The following is a 20,710-nucleotide window of genomic DNA, read 5'->3' on the forward strand; positions in this document are numbered from 1 at the left end:
ATTTGTAAACACACTACCAGTCAAAATTTTGGAAAACACATTTCCCCATGAAATGGAAATGCGACCAATAATGCTAGCGTTACCTGTGGGGGATCAGCTCACCTGATCAATTTGTGGTTTGTGTCGATGTGGAGAAGCGACAATGGTCCAGGCAAACAGTCTGTTCGTCTAATAACACAATCTAGACTTTCCAGTCTCTCAAGAATTCCAAGGCTGTCGACGCGGTGCATCGAGCCCAACACTCGGGTCCACTGTACTCGGTGGCCTTTAGCCCTGAGCCGACCCTTTACCATCCTGTGTCCTGTTGGATGATCACCAAAACAAAAAGGAGAGCAACCATGTGAAAGGAAGTGACAGCATACAATCAAAGACCATCAGGCCTTAAACATTTAAGAAATTAACAAGAATGACCAAATTACACTAAGGTTGTGACTTATCCAATCCGGTTTCAGGATCGGCTTCCGCTACCAACATAATTCACATACTGGAAAATATCGATCGAACCTGCGATGTTTTCCGATACGGGAAAGGAGCCACTGTGAATCCTCTCAAATGCTGCTGTTTGCTCTCTGCTTTGTTTGCTGCCAAGCGTGAGGATGGGAGGGGGAGGTTTCCGAAGCCGAGCTGTTTGAGAGAGCTCAGTGTTCTAAACCAGGGGTAGCAGCAAAATTCCACCTGGCTGTCAGGTTCCAATCTGTCTGTCGAGCACAAATTTTCAGAAAAATGAACTGAATTGTTGCTGAAAATGTGTGCTGAAATGTTAGCTACTTAAGCGTCCCGAGGCTGTGAAACACCAGCTCAGAGCACAGCCGAACAGAGATTCTGTCCACTGAAAGGGGAAAAATGTCCATTAAAGTCTTTCAGTAATCCAGAGTTTGTCACATGACAGTTGCTAGTGATATATTTAGAAATTTATGGTTTATTTTTACAGTTGAAAGGCTTCAAAGTCCCAAGTTCGCTGAGCAGGAAAAGGAAAAGCAAGTGCGAGGCAGAGGACTTCATTTTTACTCTTAACGCTTGCTTTGACAATGTAAACATGTTTCCCATGTCAATAAAGCTCCACTGAAATTGAAAATTGAGAAGGAGAGACAGACAGACAGAGTGTCATCTTTTCTCTTTAAGTCTATAAAAATAAAGCTATAAAAGTCCATAAAAATAAAAGCATTTAATTCTTTCACCAAAACATCAAATCTAGTCTTTCATCTTAGATGCACCTTCTGGCAAATTGTAGCTGAACTTTCACGTCTCCTTTTTAAGAAAATCCTCGTAAAGTCAACAATAATGATGATAATAATATTAAAGCAAACAGAGCTCTGGTATCGGATTGGAAAAGTATCGTATCGGCACATATCCAAATTGAGCTATCGGGATCAGAAGCAAAAAATCGTGGATCAGTGCATCCCTAAATTACATCAGTTACTTTGGCAGAGTGCTTCAGTGAGTCAACATTTCATAACAGTCACACAATAAATCTTTTTATAACAACACAAACCCAAATTTGGTGATTGTTCCTTGATTGCAGAAATCAACTTGTCAAGCTCATCGTCGCTCATGTTGCTGTAGCACTGCCTGATGGAGATACCCCATTTCTGCATCCTCCGGTGGACTGTTCGTACAGACACGCCAAGTAGTTTAGAGATACACCCAACCGACAGATCCATTTCAACCAAGTCTTGGAGATGTTCCTTGGAAATAATCAGACTGGGGCGCCCTGGTTCTCCAAACGTCCTGTCAACTTTAACTGCTCGTGTGGAGGTGTTGATTTCAGCGCTGCTGAGGGCGGCTGAATCACCTTCAGGCACCTGTGAGGAAGAAGTCAAACAATTTTAACAAGGCTGGATGACTGTCATCGCCAAGTGCAGTCATCTCACTTTCAGAGGGCTGAATCATAGTAGTAAAACAAGGATACTGCAAGCAAACATGACTAAAGGCCCAGTCACATGACACTTAATGAAGGATTGTCTTCATGTGACGCCATGTTTATTTCATATTATACTATTATTTCACATTGTGTTGATCATTGTGTGAATGCACTGTGAAATGTCCTTAATCCAGAGACTGTTCCTGCAGTTTGTGCAGAACGACTGATAGCCACGTTTCTGTCTGACTCAGAGTGACACAGAGTCTGTTCTGATCGCACCTAACTGCAGCCTTGAAACAAAAACATCTCGCTCAGATGAAGTCATTTTCAGATAGCTACCTGTATCAGTTTGGGGAGATGAGCTCATAAGAACACCGTCCTGACATGTGTACATAAGGGTGCACTCTAAGTGCTGATTCACACACACACACATACTTGCTGTATGCTGTTCGTTAGTGTGTCCAAAGCGCTTTGTATAATAAACCTGTTAATTTTGACAAACAGTCAACCTCCTGACTCTTCCTTCCACGACAGCCAGAGACCACTTGGTCCAAAGTTAAGGTTTTTACCTTCACAAACTGGTGTCAGAAGTAGGATGCTCTCTGGACCGTGAGACCAGGACTCTGACAGATGACCAAACAGGGCCATTATTAACCGACCAGCTCCGGGTTCCCGATGGTCAGTGTAGCATTCCCACGAACCAACACCACCAGTGAGAGAGGCTGTCATTTTTTTTTTGTGGAAGTTAAAATTGACTGTTTGACAAACAGGTGTTGCAAGTTAGAATAAAACTTTATTTTAACAGAGTGTGGGCCCTGGTTAGAAACTCTGTAAAGACGAGTGGTCTGAGTTTCTGAGGTAAGAGTCAGCATAAAAAAAGAAAAAGAGAGAGAAAAAAAGAGCTGACTCCAAGTGTAGAAGGTCAGAGAGCTCTGAGTTATAGGAAATAAAAGACGTTTTATTTCAAAGTTGCAGGAGACTTTTGATTCTCTGAGTTTATGTGAGGGTCAAAGGTGACTCCGAGTTGTGAAAGGAGGAACAAAACGGGGAAGAGAAACCTGATGAAGTTGACTGGTGCTCTCCAATTGTGTGAATAATGCTGGAGAAATATGGGGACAGTTGTCTCACACGTGTGAATAAATGGGTGAGAGATGTTGGTTCCCAGCAGGAACTGGGAAGGTAGCTTAAGCAGAAATCAATTGGACAAACTAAAAGAAAATATGGATAAACAGAAAAGTTATGTCAAAAACAAGAGACAGTGGACATGACAGAGAAATGTTATACCGCATTTTCCATGTGGTCGAATGAGTGTGATTTGTGAAATAAAAAAAATAAATTAAAAAAAAACAAAGAATGTTGACACACACACACACACACAAGTACCCACGGGACAAACATTATCACTTAATAATCCCTTTTCTCCTCCTTGTCCACCACCCCCAACACCCTCTATCCGAGCCTGGTTGTGCCCGAAGTCAAGGGTCCAAGTCCGCGAGGAGAGGACTGGTGTCCTGTGTGTCGCCGAGCCGAATCACCACAACAAGTCCAGCAGCTTGATGTCGCCCAACCAGGTCTCTCTGCTCCACCACAAGAGGAGCCCTTACCACCTCCCTCACCAGAGCTCCTGCATGACGATGATCCATCAGGCGCTATGGGAGGACAACCGCAGGGCAAAGCTGTCCACTGCTCGCCTCATAACACCACAGCCGCGGCACCAAGCCTCAGGTGAAACAGCAAGACGTCTTTGCCATGCCAATGATCGAGTTTCCTGGTTCCCACGGTGAAAGTGTCCTCGGCCAGGCTTTCTGTCATGCCTGGAAACCAACAGGCGAAGAACTGACCAGCCTTTTAAAGACACTTGTTCCAGTCCAACCGTACCTGAAAATTCAAGCTGTGGTTGAAAGACCACCTGCACAAAGACTGAGAGCTGAAACATCACCTGGGAAAACACCAGCGAGTACAAACTGCATGTCAGAGCAGTTTGTGATGACATTAAAGCCAAATGTCCAGCCACAGTGGACATGGTGGTGATCCAAGCCTGCAAACAAAATCCTGGTGAGACTGTGACAGAGTTTTCCGTCCGGATGAGGAAGGAGTGCCCTGCACACAGTGGACATGAAAGAGCTGATAGTGCCTATGATGCAAAGGGAGAGACACCATTTGAAGCGGTCCTAAAGTCCTGTCTGGTCCCTGGCCTGATGTCAGAGGTCCGTCAGGGAGTCGAACAAACCCTGATTGGAGGATGGGCCGACAACCAAGTGAAAGAAATCTTGAAACATCCACGTCATGCTGAAACAAGAGAGGTGAGGAAAGCCACCAAGAGGAGAGACACTGATCACCAGACAATGATGAATGCCCTTGAAATGCCCGCTGCTGCACTCACCACGATGTCCGTCAAAAGAGTGTGTTAACGTGGCAGACTGAACTTTGATCGGAGGCCGACAACAGCCCCCGACCCAGAGAGACTGAAGATCCAGACGGCTGTTATATCTGTGGGACGTTTGACCGCTGGTCCACTGAAGTGCCCATAATGCCGTCCAGAGGACAACGCGGACGTGGAAGCTTCTGTCGTGGGTAAGGCAGACACAGTGGAAGATGGGGTCCAGCCCAGCAGACTCAGGACACCCTCGCAGACTGACCACGACAGACGGCCAGCACGGCACACGGTGAATCAAACACACACAACACATTCACACCCGCCGCACACCACCACACAAATATAAATTCTGAGAGTAAAGTAAATGATTAAGTCAAAAACCAACACAAATCCCTCCGGAGGTCCAACAAATGGTTTTAAATAAGACTGCTGAATCAGAAAAAAACTCTAATCCATATTAGAGCTGAAACAACTAATCGAGTTAATCGATTAAAATCGATTATTAAAATAGTTGTCAACTAATTTTGTCATCGATTAGTTGCTAAATAACTTTGTTTTACCGCAAATGTTTAGTTTCTTCCATATAATCAACTGAGCTTTGCTTTGAATGTTGAACCAATGGAGTGCTTCGAGCTGCTGCTTCGTTGGTTTCATTTGTTTTATTTTATCTTAATTTTTCCACACTAAAACCCTAAAGAACATATGTTTGTGAGGAATATTTACCTTTTTTATGTTAAACTGACCTGTTACGGTCTTCTGAAACAGTTGATAGATGAATTTTATGCTAACGCCGATGCTAGCGCGTTAGCATGCCTATGGCGTTTTCAGTGTTAGAGTTAGCATTAAGCTGCTGGCATTTCAGCATGTTTGTGTATTTGTTTTCTGTATAATAATTAATGGCTCAGCGTTTGTTGTCATAAAAGAGTCACATGTATGACAAATAATATTTTTTTTTACATATTAATAATAATAGCAACATTAATAGTAATAATTAATAATGCAACAGTACAATTTTAGAGAAAGAGACATGAGTCACGTGTGTCATTGTCAAATGACCACATAGTTTACAAGTTATCCAGAGAATGTTGCACATATAATGAGTCAGCCTACAGTTTTTGATTTAGGTTTGATGGTTAACTGGTTATGCTAATTGCTCATTTACAGCAATAAAAATACCTCTTTTTTCACCATATATTTTATAACATTTATATGTTTCAATGTTGTTTTATGGCAACTCAGCACTTTGATAAAGCAATGTCAATCAATCAATCAATCAATCAATCAATTTTTTTTATATAGCGCCAAATCACAACAAACAGTTGCCCCAAGGCGCTTTATATTGTAAGGCAAGGCCATACAATAATTATGTAAAACCCCAACGGTCAAAACGACCCCCTGTGAGCAAGCACTTGGCTACAGTGGGAAGGAAAAACTCCCTTTTAACAGGAAGAAACCTCCAGCAGAACCAGGCTCAGGGAGGGGCAGTCTTCTGCTGGGACTGGTTGGGGCTGAGGGAGAGAACCAGGAAAAAGACATGCTGTGGAGGGGAGCAGAGATGTCATTTGAAATAATTATTTTGTTCTTTATTATAAACTGTTTTATTCTTTATTTTATATTTCAACAGCCAAGGGACATTTGACAATTTGTTGATTTTCAAGTATTTTAAGTTTTCAAATAATGTTCTGTTGTTAAAGTGATGGAAGGAGAGAAAAACTGTTTCCCTGGTACATTTTTAAAAAGTTCCCCACTAGTCCGATTAATCATGTCGAAACCCCATCAGATTCATCGATGAGCCAAATAATTGTTTGTTGCAGCCCTAGTTGGAAAGTTGGAAGTGTAAGTTTGAGTCGGTGGAGAGTGTGTGGTTACGAGGGTGAGGGTGTGTGTGTGTGTGTGTGTGTGTAGGTGGACAAAAGTAAAAGTGCTGTTTGTAAGTGCTCATCCCATACTTCCACACTGACCCAGTTTCTTTAGGCAATAAATTAGCTGATTATACTGTTAAGCAGGCTGTCCTTTGGGCCCCTGCTCTTACCCTCGTGTCTGTTTCCGCTCCTCCCACTCCAGTGGGTGATCTTGCTTCACTCACATCGTTTGTGACTCCCAGTGATGTCTGTCTTTGGTGCTGAAGGTTGATGGGATTTAGTACGGTCCACATCTCCCGTCTGATTCCCTAAACCTTGCATACCTAGAGCCCTTTTCTGAATTTATGCTAATTTGTCACATGGTCGTGACCATGTGTCCAAAGGAGGAATGTGTTCTGACATTCACAAATTTTGGTTCACTAAAGGCTTTGTGGCCTCTGCAACTGACTTCTGTAAAAGATGTTTGATCTGTGCCCAAAACACTGCAGGTAAAACTAATCCATTGACTTCTGTGGGTGGACCCCCACCCCCAGGTCCTTTCTGACACCTTCTGATGGATTTCATTGAATTAACCCCAGCAGAGGGGAAGAAGTACTGCCTTGTAATAGTGGACATGTTTTCCAACAAAACACGCGTCAGTAAAAGCTTTAATGACAGATGTTGTTCCCAGAAGAGGAGTTCCAAAAAACAAACAAACAAACAAAAAAAAAACAACTTTCTTCAGACAATGGGACACACTTTGTGAATGAAGTGATCATAGAGCTGAGTGCTGTCTTGGACACTGAGCTTAAAAATCACTGCAGCTCTCATCCACAATCAGAAGGAGCTGTAGAGAGGGAGAATGGTACATTAAAAAAAAAACTGGCAAAATGTACCACTGAAACAGGCCTAAAGTGGGTCAAATGTTTACCACTGGCTCTGATGCAAATGAGATTCTGCACACGACAGAGACAATCTGTCACCCTTTGAAATCCTGTTTGGAAGACCACCCCACACAGGACCCCGTCCCAAGGTGTTGACAGGGGAAGATGCAGTGTTTATTGATCACAATCTTGTGTCTTAGTGCATTAAGCTTTCACAAGCTCTTTCTGTGTGCAGGTCTCGATTGAAGGCAGCCCTTCCATTGTCAGCTGAACAACCACTCCATGATATCCACCCTGGAGACTTCGTGATCATAAAGAATCTGAGAAAGAAGCACTGGAATGATCATCGCTGGATAGGCCCCATCCAAGTGCAACTGACGACGCATACTGCCATCAAGGTCACAGAAAGATCGACATGTATACACGCAACTCACTGCAAAAAAAATACTGAAAGAACTGGACCTTGTTCTTGATCCCCATCCCCCCCAAAGAGACTTCAACCAACCCAACTCCATCCATCATGGCTGACATTATTCTTTGGCCTGGGGAATGTCTATGATTTTGAGGAATGTAAAACTATGACGTGTTGTCTTAAACTTGCAAAGGTGTGAGAATACAGATGCTCTGTTATGTTCTTCTTATTTTAATATGATTTGATTGATCATACGATCAAAAGGCAGAAACTATGAAAGCAAAATAATTTCATGTGACGCCATGTTTATTTCATGTTGTGTTCCTCACTGTGTGAATGCAATGTGAAAGATCCTTAATCCAGAGACTGTTCATGCAGTTTGTGCAAAAGACTGATAGCCACATGTTTCTGTCTGACTCAGGGGGACACAGACTCTGTTCTGATCATGTCTAACTGCAGCCTTGAGACAAAAACATCTCGCTCAGATGAAGTCATTTTCAGATAGCTACCAGTATCAATCAAACTTTATTTATAGAGCACTTTTCATACAATTAAATGCAACACAAAGTGCTTCACAAAGTAAAAACAGTACCTTTGAACCACCATCCACCCACATAAAAACCTCAACCAACAAGAACCCTCCCGTGATCCACGTCATAGACACCACCGCTCTCCAAACACACGCACATTAGAAGAATAAAAGAATAAAAGGCAGTAACAATTTAAACAAGATAATAATGATAAATAAACATTAATTAAAAGCTAAACTAAAAAGATGAGTCCTGAGCCTATTTTTAAAAACCTGAACATTCTCTGCAGCCCTGAGCCCCTCCGGCAGACTATTCCAGAGAGGAGGACCGTAAAACTGAAAGGATACCTCACCGTGAGTGTGACTTCTGACTTTGGGAATGACTAACAGTCTGCTGCCAGAGGAGCGCAGAGAGCGTGAGGGTTCATATGGTGAAAGCAATTCTGAAAGATAAGAAGGGCCAAGACCATAAGACATTGAAAAACCATTAAAAGAACCTTAAAATCAATCATGAAACACACGGGGAGCCAAAGCAGCGATTTTTAAAACCGGTGTAATATGCTCCCGCCTTGTAGTCCTCGTCAGGACACGAGCTGCAGAATTTCGCAAAAGTTGGAGGCCGGATATATTCTCTTTAGGAAGACCAGAAAGCAGGGCATTACAATAGTCGAACCGACTAGTGACAAAAGCATGCATCAGTATCTCTGTGATGGCTCGAGAGAGAATGGGCGGACTCTGGCAATGTTCTTAAGATGGTAAAAACCTATTATAGTGATATGTTTAACGTGTGGAATAAAAGTCAGCTCAGAGTCTAAAATTATGCCCAAGTTTCTCACTTGTGGAGATAAATTAAAAGAAAGTGACTGAAGTTTTGGTAAAAGTTTCTTTCTCTGGGCCTCAGGACCAACAACTATAACTTCGGCTTTGAGCTGGAGAAAGTTTTCGGCCATCCAGGATTCAATAACTGAGATGCAGTTAAAAAGTGTGTCCACTGGTCTTGTGTCATCAGGAGACACAGAGATGTACAGCTGTGTATCATCTGCATAGCTGTGAAAACTGACTCCATGTCTCCTGATGACACAAGACCAGGATAAAAGGACCCAAAATCGAATCCTGGGGCACACCACATGTGACTTCATGAACCTGAGAAGAGCAGGTGTCAAGACTTAACATAAAAGTCGTGTCTGTAAGATACGAAGTAAACCATCTGTAGACAGCACCAGAGAGGCCGATGTTCTTTAAACGAGCTAAAAGGGCAGTGTGGTCCACTGTATCAAAAGCTGCGCTCAGATCCAGTAGAACCAACACTGTCAACTTCGTAGAATCAAAATTTAATCTAAGATCATTTAAGATCTTTAAAAGGGCTGTCTCGGTGCTGTGGTTCACCCCGTGGTTCCAGACTGGAATTGCTCTAGGACATAGTGACATAAAATCACTAAGCTGAATAAAAGCGAGTTTTTCTACAATTTTGCTTAAAAATAGTAAAATGGACACCGATCTAAAATTGTTGAGATCACTGGAATCTAAATTGCTCTTCTTCAGCAGGGGCCTCACCACTGCCCCTTTAAATGCAGCAGGAAAGACCCCTGTTTGAAGAGAGCAATTCATGATGCTTAAAACCTCATCTCTAAAAGATCAAATAAAATCTGAGAATTATTTTTATGACTGTTAATTAAACTTGAGAAGTATTGATTGCGTGATTTCCTAATTTCAATTTTCAATTTATTTTCATTTATATAGCGCCAAATCACAACAGAGTTGCCTCAAAGCGCTTCACACAGGTAAGGTCTAACCTTACCAACCCCCAGAGCAACAGTGGTAAGGAAAAACTCCCTCTGAGGAAGAAACCTCAAGCAGACCAGACTCAAAGGGGTGACCCTCTGCTTGGGCCATGATACAGACATAAATTACAGAACAATTCACAGAACAATTCACGGACAAATATACAAGAAATGCTGTTGGCGCACAGGACAGGAGGATCGCCAACACAAACACAACTCCCATCTCTGGATGGAGCTGCACCTTAAACAGAGAGAAAAAAAACAGAATCAGGCATCAGAAAGACAAAAAATACTGTATAATTTGTCAGCATTAAACAATTAGAAAGACAGAGAAATACTAAAGTGATCGCTGGCCACTAGCCCTAAACTTCACTAAAAGACCCAGAATTTAGGTAAAGTTGAGGCCGCAGCCCGCTCCAATTACTAATAAAATGAATTAAAAGAGTAAAAAGCGTAAAACAAAACTGTACCAGTATGCTAGCCATATGAAAGGGAAAATAAGTGTGTCTTAAGTCTGGACTTGAAAGTCTCCACAGAATATGACTGCTTTATTGATGCAGGGAGATCATTCCACAGAACAGGGGCACGATAAGAGAAAACTCTGTGACCCACAGACTTTTTACTCACCTTAGAGACACAAAGTAGTCCTGCACCCTGAGAACGTAAAGCCCGGGCCGGTACATAAGGTTTAATTAGGTCAGCTAGATAGGGAGGTGCCAGTCCATGAATAATTTTATAGGTTAGTAGCAGAACCTTAAAATCTGATCTCATTGGGACAGGAAACCAGTGAAGAGACACCAAAATGGGTGTAATGTGGTTGTACTTTCAGCTTCGTGTCAAAAGTCTGGCTGCAGCATTCTGAACCAATTGGAGAGCCCTAATGTTAGACTGTGGTAAACCAGAAAATAGAACATTGCAGTACTCCAATCTAGAAGAGATAAACGCATGGATCAGGGTCTCAGCATCAGCCATAGACAGGATGGGACGAATCTTCGCTATATTTCGCAGGTGGAAGACAGCAGTCCTAGTAATATCTCTAATGTGGAGGTCAAAGGACAACGAAGGATCAAAAATTACCCCAAGGTTCCTCATTTTGTCAGTGTGATGCATGACACACGAGCCAAGGCTGAGCGTTAACTGGTCAAATTGATGCCGATGTCTCACTGGACCAAGAACCATCATTTCAGTCTTATCAGAGTTTAAAAGTAAGAAGTTTCAAGACATCCAACTTCTCACTGCTGCAAGGCAATCTTCTAAGGATTTTATGTGAAAGAGATTACCAGCAGTTATTGGCATGTATAACTGAGTATCATCAGCATAGTAGTGAAAGGTAATCCCAAAATGCCGCAATATGTGCCCAAGGGGTGCTATATAAAGGGAGAAAAGCAGGGGGCCTAAGACAGACCCCTGTGGAACCCCAAATTTCACGTCACGAAGGTTAGAAGTAGTGTTACTTTACAAAACACAGTGAGAACGACTGGTCATGTATGACGTCAGCCATGCAAGGGCACTCCCAGTAATCCCAAAATGATTTTCCAGCCTATCAAGTAGAATATGATGATCCACTGTATCAAATGCAGCACTGAGATCTAACAGCACCAGAACCGTAGTGGTGTCTGAATCCATTGTAAGCAGAAGATCATTCACCACTTTAGTGAGAGCCGTCTCTGTGGAATGATATTTCCTAAAAGCAGACTGTAGTGGCTCAAAGAGATTATTCTCAGTAAGATAGTCCACGAGCTGCCGTAAAACCGCTTTTTCCAGAATTTTAGAGCAAAACGATAGATTTGATATCGGCCGATAGTTTGTCAATACACTAGGGTCAAGATTAGGTTCCTTAAGTAATGGTTTAATCACTGCAGATCTGAAACATTTAGGAACAGATCCAGAAGTTAAAGAAAGATGAATAATTTCCAGCACAGTCGGCCCAAGAGTGGGCCACAGGTCCTTAAACAGTTTTGTTGGTATAGGATCAAATAAACAGGTTGTGCTTTTGTTGACGTTATGAGTTTTGTCAGCATGCCTAGAGAGATACTATCAAATTCTGTAAATCTAGGTAATACCTCAGTAGTGGTGCCCACATCAATAGCAGGGTGTAGTGGCTGGGTTAAGGCATGCTGGGATATGTTTAACCTGATGTCTTCTATTTTCTTCCAAAAGTAATCCAGGAAATCTTGTGCTGTAAAAGGAGAGCGAACTACAGGTAGTTGTCCATGAATAAGTGTTACCACCGTGTCGAACAAGAACTTTGAGTTATGCTTGTTTTTGTTGATCAAATCAGAGTAATAGGTCCACTTTTTTTGCTTTATGCTTGAGGACCCGCAGATAATCATTGAACCATTGTGACTGTGATTTGGCAGGGCGTGTTTTTAACAGGTGGTGCAATCATGTCGAGTGTAGTTTTGAGCACTGAGTTTAAACTATCCACAAGTCTGTCTACTGACAGACTTGTCAAATGTGAAGCTAAGAAATCAGGCAGTCTAGCTTCAAGTTCAGTCTTAGTTGAGGAGTTGATGCATCGCCGTAGTGATATATAAGGTTGTTGTTCCACTAAACACGGCAGCGAAACTGTAAAATTAATAAGTGAGCAATCAGAGACCACTGTTGTAAGAGGCATGATGTCAATATTTGTGACAGCAATACCACGTGCGAGAACCAGATCCAGGGTATTTCCACTAATGTGTGTCAAATCCCGAATGCATTGCCGAAATCCTAATGCATCCACAATTTCCATAAATGATTTGCAGAGGGGATCAGAAGGCTTATTTATATGAATGTTAAAGTCACCAATGATCAGAATCTTATCTACACTAGTTGACAAGTTAGAGATGAACGCACCAAATTCATCTCAGGATTCAGAATATGGGCCAGGAGGCCTAAATATAGTGACAAAGTAATACAGCTGATTTTTATTCTTCTGACCTTGGCAGTGTGTAATATCCTGAGCAGAGCGGAGAATCAGATGCTCAAACAAGTGATATTTGTAATCCCCAACAGCTAATAAGCTAAACATAGATTTATAAATAAGAGCAACACCCCCGCCTTGCTTTGCATCACGAGGGACATGACTAAATGTATATGCTGGTGGGCAGGCCTCATTTAAGGGGAGGACAGCTGTAGGTTTAAGCCAGGTTTCACATAGCCCAATCATATCTAAGTGATGATCAATAGATCATTGATCAACAATGATTTTGAGGACAGTGATCTTATGTTAATGAGACCCAGTGGGGTTGACAGTTGAACTATTTGGGGTTTGGGGTGGTTCCAGAGTAGCATATATAAGATGCCTAGAAGTAGGTTTAGGTTTGAGATATTCCACGCGCGTTGTAGGTAGCAGACACGAAATCTTTGCTATTGCTGGAACAACCACTGGGCCATCCTCAATTTCAACATCATCCAATATAGTAATGGGTATTAAGTTTGGAAAGCATATCACTCTATGATTTTTATGGACACAACAACAGAAGCAGGCCACAGTCTCAACTTGTTGAAATTCCCAGCCTGGCAAATAAAATGCACTATCACCATAGTGGATTTTCTCCACTAAATTCCCCGCTAAGCTAATAGATTCCACACCCACATTTGTCATAAGCCTTGCAGGGTCTCAAATCACCTGCTCCGTGACCTGCTGTAGATTCCTAATGTTACCCTGTAGAGCTCTATGTTCGCAGACAAGATGGCGGCGCCTTCCCCAGTACGGTGGAGGCCGTCCGGCATCAGCAAGCCATGGCAGCCCCAGAACGAAGGCCAGTTATCAATAAAGCTAAGGCCTTGCTGTCTACAAAACTGCGCCAGCCACCTATTTAACGATGTCAGCCTGCTAAACGCCTCATCAGTACCCCGGGAGGGGAGGTGACCAGAGACTATTAATTGATGCCGACAGATCTTTCTGGCAAGGTCACAAGTCCTCTCTATGTCCATTTTTGTGACCTCTGAGTGCTTCATCCTGATATCATTGGTGCTGACGTGAATAACTATGTGACTATATCTCATGTCATGTTCCTTCATCTGTCTTCCCTTCTGCAGCGTCAGCACCCTAAGATGAGATGCAATGTCAGGAGCTCTGGCCCCAGGAACACATTTAACGTCAGCCGGCATCTGTAACCTGACATTGCGGGTGATAGAATCCCCTATCACTAACGTCCGGTGTTTCGTCCTGGAGACAGGAGTGGAAGTTACTTGTGGGCTCATCACATCAGGCAAATCCAAGGGGGAGAACCAATTCACAGTTTGCACTGGCGAGTGTGATCGGGGTGCCACAACCGGGCACCAAACCCTACAGGGCTTCCTCCACCTAGCCACAGTCCGAAAGCCGTCCTCCACAGCCGGCGTTTCTAAGCTGATGCTAGTAGGCTCGCTAGCCGGCCCAACACTAACCTCATCTGGAGTGCCCTTAACATCTAACTCCACTGAACTAAGAAGCTGCTCTAACATACGGACACGGCTCTCTAAGAGAGCCACCCTATCTTCCAACATCACGCAGGATTTACAGAGGGTGTAAAGTAGGATTTGTAGTGTACTTTGTGCACTAAGAAATAGCTAACCAATAATGGATGGATATGCTAACCACTCCTAAGACTCACACAGACGCAAATAAATGAATTAAAATTCACAGCAGTTACACTGAAAAACTAACAGAAGTATTAAACAGGTAAAAAAGCAGCAGCTATAAAATACACTAAACTGTTAATTAACTAACAGGAGTGTAAAAAAATGAAATGAAAAAATGATGACGGGGGTCCGAAATAGCTAACGCAAGCTAACCGCTAGCGAAAATGCTAGCTGCTCCTAAGATTTTATACAGGAGTAAAATAATTACTTAAAATTCACAGCAGTTCGACTGAAAAACAAACAGAAGTATTAAACTGGTAAAAAAGAACAGCTATAAAAAGTAACGACGGAGGAGGGGAGGAGTCGACCTAGCTAGCTAAAGCTAACCACTAGCAAATGCTAACTGCTAGGGATTCACAACAGAACTGTTGTTAAATAATGTTCAGAGTAGATATAATTAATAACCAGAAGAGTGCTAAACAGAAATAAAAGAAGCGTATACAACCGTGTGAAGTTCAGAGTAGCGTCACAGCAACAAACAATCCATCAGAAGCAAGTTGCCAGATCTGTGATTCGATTTCCTAATTTCAGCGTTGTAATTTTTTAATTGTTCTGCAAATATGTGATAGTTTATTTTAATTTAGTTTTTCCTCCATCTCCTTTCCGCCACCCTGCAATTTCACTTTAATTTTTTAAGTTCTTTGGCTTGTCAAGGGGGTTTTGGTTTTTTGGAAGTATCTTTTATTTTGAGGGGGCAATTGTATTCAGAGCAAACTTTAATTTGCTATTAAAATTTTCAAGAATAAAATCACAAGGGGCGGGTAAAACAATAGCAGGAGACTGATCTAAAACCTCTTTAAAATGTGCAGCCACTTCCGGAGTAAAATGACGTCTCCTCACAGTTCTCACGGGGGCCCTCCTCTGTAAATCACAAGTGATGTTAAAAAATATACAGAAATGATCAGACACAGCCAAGTCACAAATAGAGGACACACCCCCGGAGGTCCAGGATGTGACCCCTGCTGTGACTCGGCCGTGTGACATGTTGAGTAAAATCCATACAGTCCAATATGCTTGAAAACTTAACAGTGAGTGAATCTGAAGGATTGTCCATATGTATGTTAAAATCACCAGTTAAAATGATCCTGTCATAAGAACTATGTAAATTGGTTAAAAACTCTGAAAACTCATTAATAAAATCACCAGAATTTTTGGGCGGCTGATAAATAGTGACAGATAAAATTGTGGGGTTGCTAAAAACAATTGCGTGATATTCAAAACTTGTGAACTGTTCAAATAAAATAGGTTTGGTGGCCAAGGTGTTTGTTATGATAGATGCTGTGCCACCGCCCCTTTTAGCACCCCTAGTGGAATAAAAAGAACTATAGTTCTGCAGAAGGACCTCAGTGAGAACTGCACCTGCACCGAGCCAAGTTTCAGTTAAAAATAAACAATCTTTTTTGTTTTTAATCTATAAGCAGGTCATTAACAATAAAAGTCTTATTTGAAAGTGAGCAAATATTTAAAAGGGCCATTTTTAATATAATTGGAGAAGAATGGATTGCTGGTTGTATGGAATACATGGAATATATTTAGAAAATGATTTTAGATTATTATGTTTAAGTGAAGATTTGTGAGAGTTTGACAGACTGTTCTGGGATAATGACTGGGATATGGTGAACGCGGTTTGTTAGAGAGGCAGTGCCGATGATGCATTGTGTATGGGAGGGGGAAGGGGGCGTGCATGAGTCCGGCGGTCAATCAAAAACAAGTGTGGTGTTGGTGACGGTGTAGTGGATATTATCCTTGAGGAGTTGGATACCAAATCTGTTAAGGCGGATGCCATCGGGTCTGAAGTGGGTGGGTCAGTTCCAAAAAAGGTTAAAACTGTCTATGAAATTAAGTATCAGTTTGGGGAGATGAGCTCATGAGAACTTGTGCACGAACACAGTCCTGACATGTGTACATAAGGGTGCACTCTAAGTGTTGACACACACACATATGCTCAGACACTTGCTGTATGCTGTTCGTTGGTGTGTCCAAAGCGCTTTGTATAATAAACCTGTTAATTTTGACAGTCAACCTCCTGACTCTTCCTTCCACGACAGCCAGAGACCGAGACAGCTGTCTCTCTCTCTCTCTCTCTCTCTCTCTCTCTGCTGAAACAAGAGACGGGAAATTTTAAGTTTGCTTATGACTTTAAATGGCAATATTTTCTACTTTTTTGGGGGGCACAGAAGAACTCTGAACTTTGAACTGATGTTCCCAGCCCTGACAAGGAAGCAGTGTGTCCCGCTGTACATCTGGAAACCTGAGTGCCGTTTGCTTTATCGTTTTGAGAATGGAGCGCATTTCTACAATGCAAAAAAAAAAAAAGGCAGGAGTGCAGCAAGGGCGACACGCTGCAAGCAAACCTACGAACGCAACTACACGTGAAATACGCTGAGTATGTGCACATTTCGGGTGTACAGATAGTGATTAGAGTTTTGGTATTTGAGAAATATTTGGCATGTTTGGAGTGTGTATTATTTTGGTGGAGTATTTAGCATGTGTGGTTAGTGTGGTGGTGGGGTTTTTTTTATAAAAATGAGGCTTCTTATAAATGTTGAACAAGCACTTCATTTTTTTTTTTTTTTTTTGATGCAGACACACACTGCTCCAGCAGTGGCTTCCAGGTGTGTTTCATTTAAAGCGAGGAGATCAACGTTAGCTTCGGTTTCGTTTCGTTCCTTTTGCGCTCTTGATTCACAGGCTATTCAGTGAAGGGAAAAGTCAAAGGCTCGTTTGTACACCTTTTCTCAATGATTTGTGGCTTTCTTTTCTTTTTTTTAACGTTTTCCCTTCATTCAGGAATCACTGTATGCTGTGACCGGGCCATAAATTATGTTTTAGTTAAAAATATATTCATTCTCATGATTAATATTCTCTTTATTGTTTTAAAAAGAGGTCTTCAAAACAGGCTTCAAGTGGACCCCTGCTCTAACGGTTGAGGGTGTACACAATACACCCCTGTGCACTGTCTGTGGAAATTCAAGTTAAACAGACGACAACACAGACATTCATTTAGGTTTTTGTGGCTGGAAAATCATTTTGGGATTACTGGGAGTGCCCTTGCATGGCTGACGTCATACTTGACCAGTCGTTCTCACTGTGTTTTGTACAGTAACACTACCTGTAACCTTAGTGACATGAAATTTGGGGTTCCACAGAGGTCTGTCTTAGGCCCCCTGCTTTTCTCCCTTTATATAACACCCCTTGGGCACATATTGCGGAGCTCTGGGATTACCTTTCACTGCTATGCTGATGATACTCATTTATACATGTCGATAACTGCTGGTCATCTCATCCACATAAAATCATTAGAAGATTGCCTTGCGTGAGAAGCTGCATGTCTAGAAACTTCCTACTTTTAAACTCTGATAAGACTGAAATGATGGTTCTTGGTAACGCGAGACATCTGCATCAATTTGACCAGTTAACACTTAACCTAGGCTTGTGTGTCATACATCACATGGAACCTTGGGGTTATTTTTGATCCTAAATTGTCCTTTGACCTCAACATTAGAGATACTAAGAGGACTGTTTTCTTCCACCTGCGAAATATAGTGAAGATTCATCCCATCCCGTCTATGGCTGATGCTGAGACCCTGATTCATGTGTTTGTCTCTTCTAGATTGGACTACTGCAATGTTTTATTTTCTGGTTTACCACAGTCCAGCATTAGGGCTCTCCAACTGGTTCAAAATGCTGCAGCCACACTTTTGACACGAAGCAGAAAGTTTGACCACATTACACCCATTTTCGCGTCTCTTCACTGGCTTCTTGCCCCAGTGAGATTAGATTTTAAGGTTCTGCTACTAGTCTACAACCCCTGGCAAAAATTATGGAATCACTGGCCTCGGAGGATGTGTTGAGTTGTTTAAGTTTGTAGAAAAAAAGCAGATCACAGACATGACACAAAACTAAAGTCATTTCAAATGGCAACTTTCTGGCTTTAAGAAACACTATAAGAAATCAGGAAAATAATTGTGGCAGTCAGTAACGGTTACTTTTTTAGACCAAGCAGAGGGAAAAAAATATGGAATCACTCAATTCTGAGGAATAAATTATGGAATCATGAAAAACAAAAGAACGCTCCAACACATCACTAGTATTTTGTTGCACCACCTCTGGCTTTTATAACAGCTTGCATTCTCTGAGGCATGGACTTAATGAGTGACAAACACTACTCTTCATCAATCTGGCTCCAACTTTCTCTGATTGCTGTTGCCAGATCAGCTTTGCAGGTTGGAGCCTTGTCATGGACCATTTTCTTCAACTTCCAAAGTTTTTCAATTGGATTAAGATCCGGACTATTTGCAGGCCATGACATTGACCCTATGTGTCTTTTTGCAAGGAATGTTTTCACAGTTTTTGCTCTATGGCAAGATGCATTATCATCTTGAAAAATGATTTCATCATCCCCAAACATCCTTTCAATTGATGGGATAAGAAAAGTGTCCAAAATATCAACGTAAACTTGTGCATTTATTGATGATGTAATGACAGCCATCTCCCCAGTGCCTTTACCTGACATGCAGCCCCATATCATCAATGACTGTGGAAATTTACATGTTCTCTTCAGGCAGTCATCTTTATAAATCTCATTGGAACGGCACCAAACAAAAGTTCCAGCATCATCACCTTGCCCAATGCAGATTCGAGATTCATCACTGAATATGACTTTCATCCAGTCATCCACAGTACACGATTGCTTTTCCTTAGCCCATTGTAACCTTGTTTTTTTCTGTTTAGGTGTTAATGATGGCTTTCGTTTAGTTTTTCTGTATGTAAATCCCATTTCCTTTAGGCGGTTTCTTACAGTTCGGTCACAGACGTCGACTCCAGTTTCCTCCCATGCGTTCCTCATTTGTTTTGTTGTGCATTTTCGATTTTTGAGACATATTGCTTTAAGTTTTCTGTCTTGAAGCTTTGATGTCTTCCTTGGTCTACCAGTATGTTTGCCTTTAACAACCTTCCCATGTTGTTTGTATTTGGTCCAGAGTTTAGACACAGCTGACTGTCAACAACCAACATCTTTTGCAACATTGCGTGATGATTTACCCTCTTTTAAGAGTTTGATAATCCTCTCCTTTGTTTCAATTGACATCTCTCGTGTTGGAGCCATGATTCATGTCAGTCCACTTGGTGCAACAGCTCTCTAAGGTGTGATCACTCCTTTTAGATGCAGACTAACGAGCAGATCTGATTTGATGCAGGTGTTAGTTTTGGGGATGAAAATTTACAGGGTGATTCCATAATTTATTCCTCAGAATTGAGTGAGTCCATATTTTTTTCCCTCTGCTTGGTTTAAAAAAGTAACCGTAACTGACTGCCACAATTATTTTTCCTGATTTCTTATAGTGTTTCTTAAAGCCAGAAAGTTGCCATTTGAAATGACTTTAGTTTTGTGTCATGTCTTTGATCTGCTTTTTTTTTTTTTTTTTACAAAATTAAACAACTGAATGAACATCCTCAGAGGCCGCTGATTCCATAATTATTGTCAGGGGTTGTATAAAACTGTTCAGACTGGCACCTCCCTACCTAGCTGACCTAATTAAACCTTATGTACCGGCCCGGGCTTTGCGTTCTCAGGGTGCAGGACTACTTTGTGTCCCTAGGGTGAATAAGAAGTCTGTGGGTCATAGAGCTTTCTCTTATCATGCCCCTGTTCTGTGGAATGATCTCCCTGCATCAATAAAACAGTCAGATTCTGTACAGCAGGGGTCGAAATACATTTTTTAACCTACTTGCACTGGTGCTAGTAACAAAAAAAAGACTTGCACAGAAAAAGTTACTTGCACAACTAGGGATGGGTATTGATAAGGTTTTATCGATATCGATGCCATTATCGATCCGATTCCTTATCGATACCTCTTGAATTTTGTACTAAAAGTAGGCTTTACAGGTTTTCTATGTATTTCCTTGAGTCTTAAAGTAAATAAGTATGAGATTAGTCACTGTATCCTTGATCTCTGGACATAAATAAAAATAAACAAAACTGTGTTTTGCTTTGATGTTAATTCAGACTGGATTCTATCGTTCTATCTTGACTTGTCAGAGAGCCGCGCAGCGTTTGGAGCTGTGTGAACAGAACGGAGGATGATTCTCGTTTCTTTCTCGCAACGAGACAGGAGTCCCAGTTAGTAACTTTAATCCACACAGTAGTGAATCACAACTCATATTGAGGGATGAAAGTGGTGAAAAACAAAAAAAAATCTGAAACCCAAAATTACCCCCCCCAACACCACCTGCACGAAAATGTTTGAATTCTAGAAGCTCTGAAATGCAATCTGGGACTATTCCAGACAATAAACTGGAGTGAGTGCTGAATCTATTTAGGTGAGAAAAAAAAATACAACTTTCCTTATTCAAATTCATTCCAGTAGTATTCTGCTCTTACTAGGATGCAGCAGTTTTCTAGTTTGGCAGAAA

The 20,710-nt window shown here is 41.7% G+C and overlaps 1 protein-coding gene across 1 annotated transcript in view; it reads right to left on the reverse strand.

Moving 5' to 3' along the window:
* The window catches only part of LOC117507858, a 198,991-nt gene that overhangs the window by 144,914 nt on the left and 33,367 nt on the right, over positions 1-20,710 (reverse strand). The window contains exons 4-5 of the mRNA XM_034167641.1: positions 1,493-1,802; positions 103-301 (exon numbers count right to left, since the gene is read on the reverse strand). Coding sequence (XP_034023532.1) covers positions 103-301; positions 1,493-1,802 — 509 coding nt within the window. The remainder of the gene's footprint in view (positions 1-102; positions 302-1,492; positions 1,803-20,710) is intronic.

The sequence above is a fragment of the Thalassophryne amazonica genome, chromosome 3 (genome assembly GCF_902500255.1).
Source record: "Thalassophryne amazonica chromosome 3, fThaAma1.1, whole genome shotgun sequence".
NCBI lineage: Eukaryota > Metazoa > Chordata > Actinopteri > Batrachoidiformes > Batrachoididae > Thalassophryne > Thalassophryne amazonica.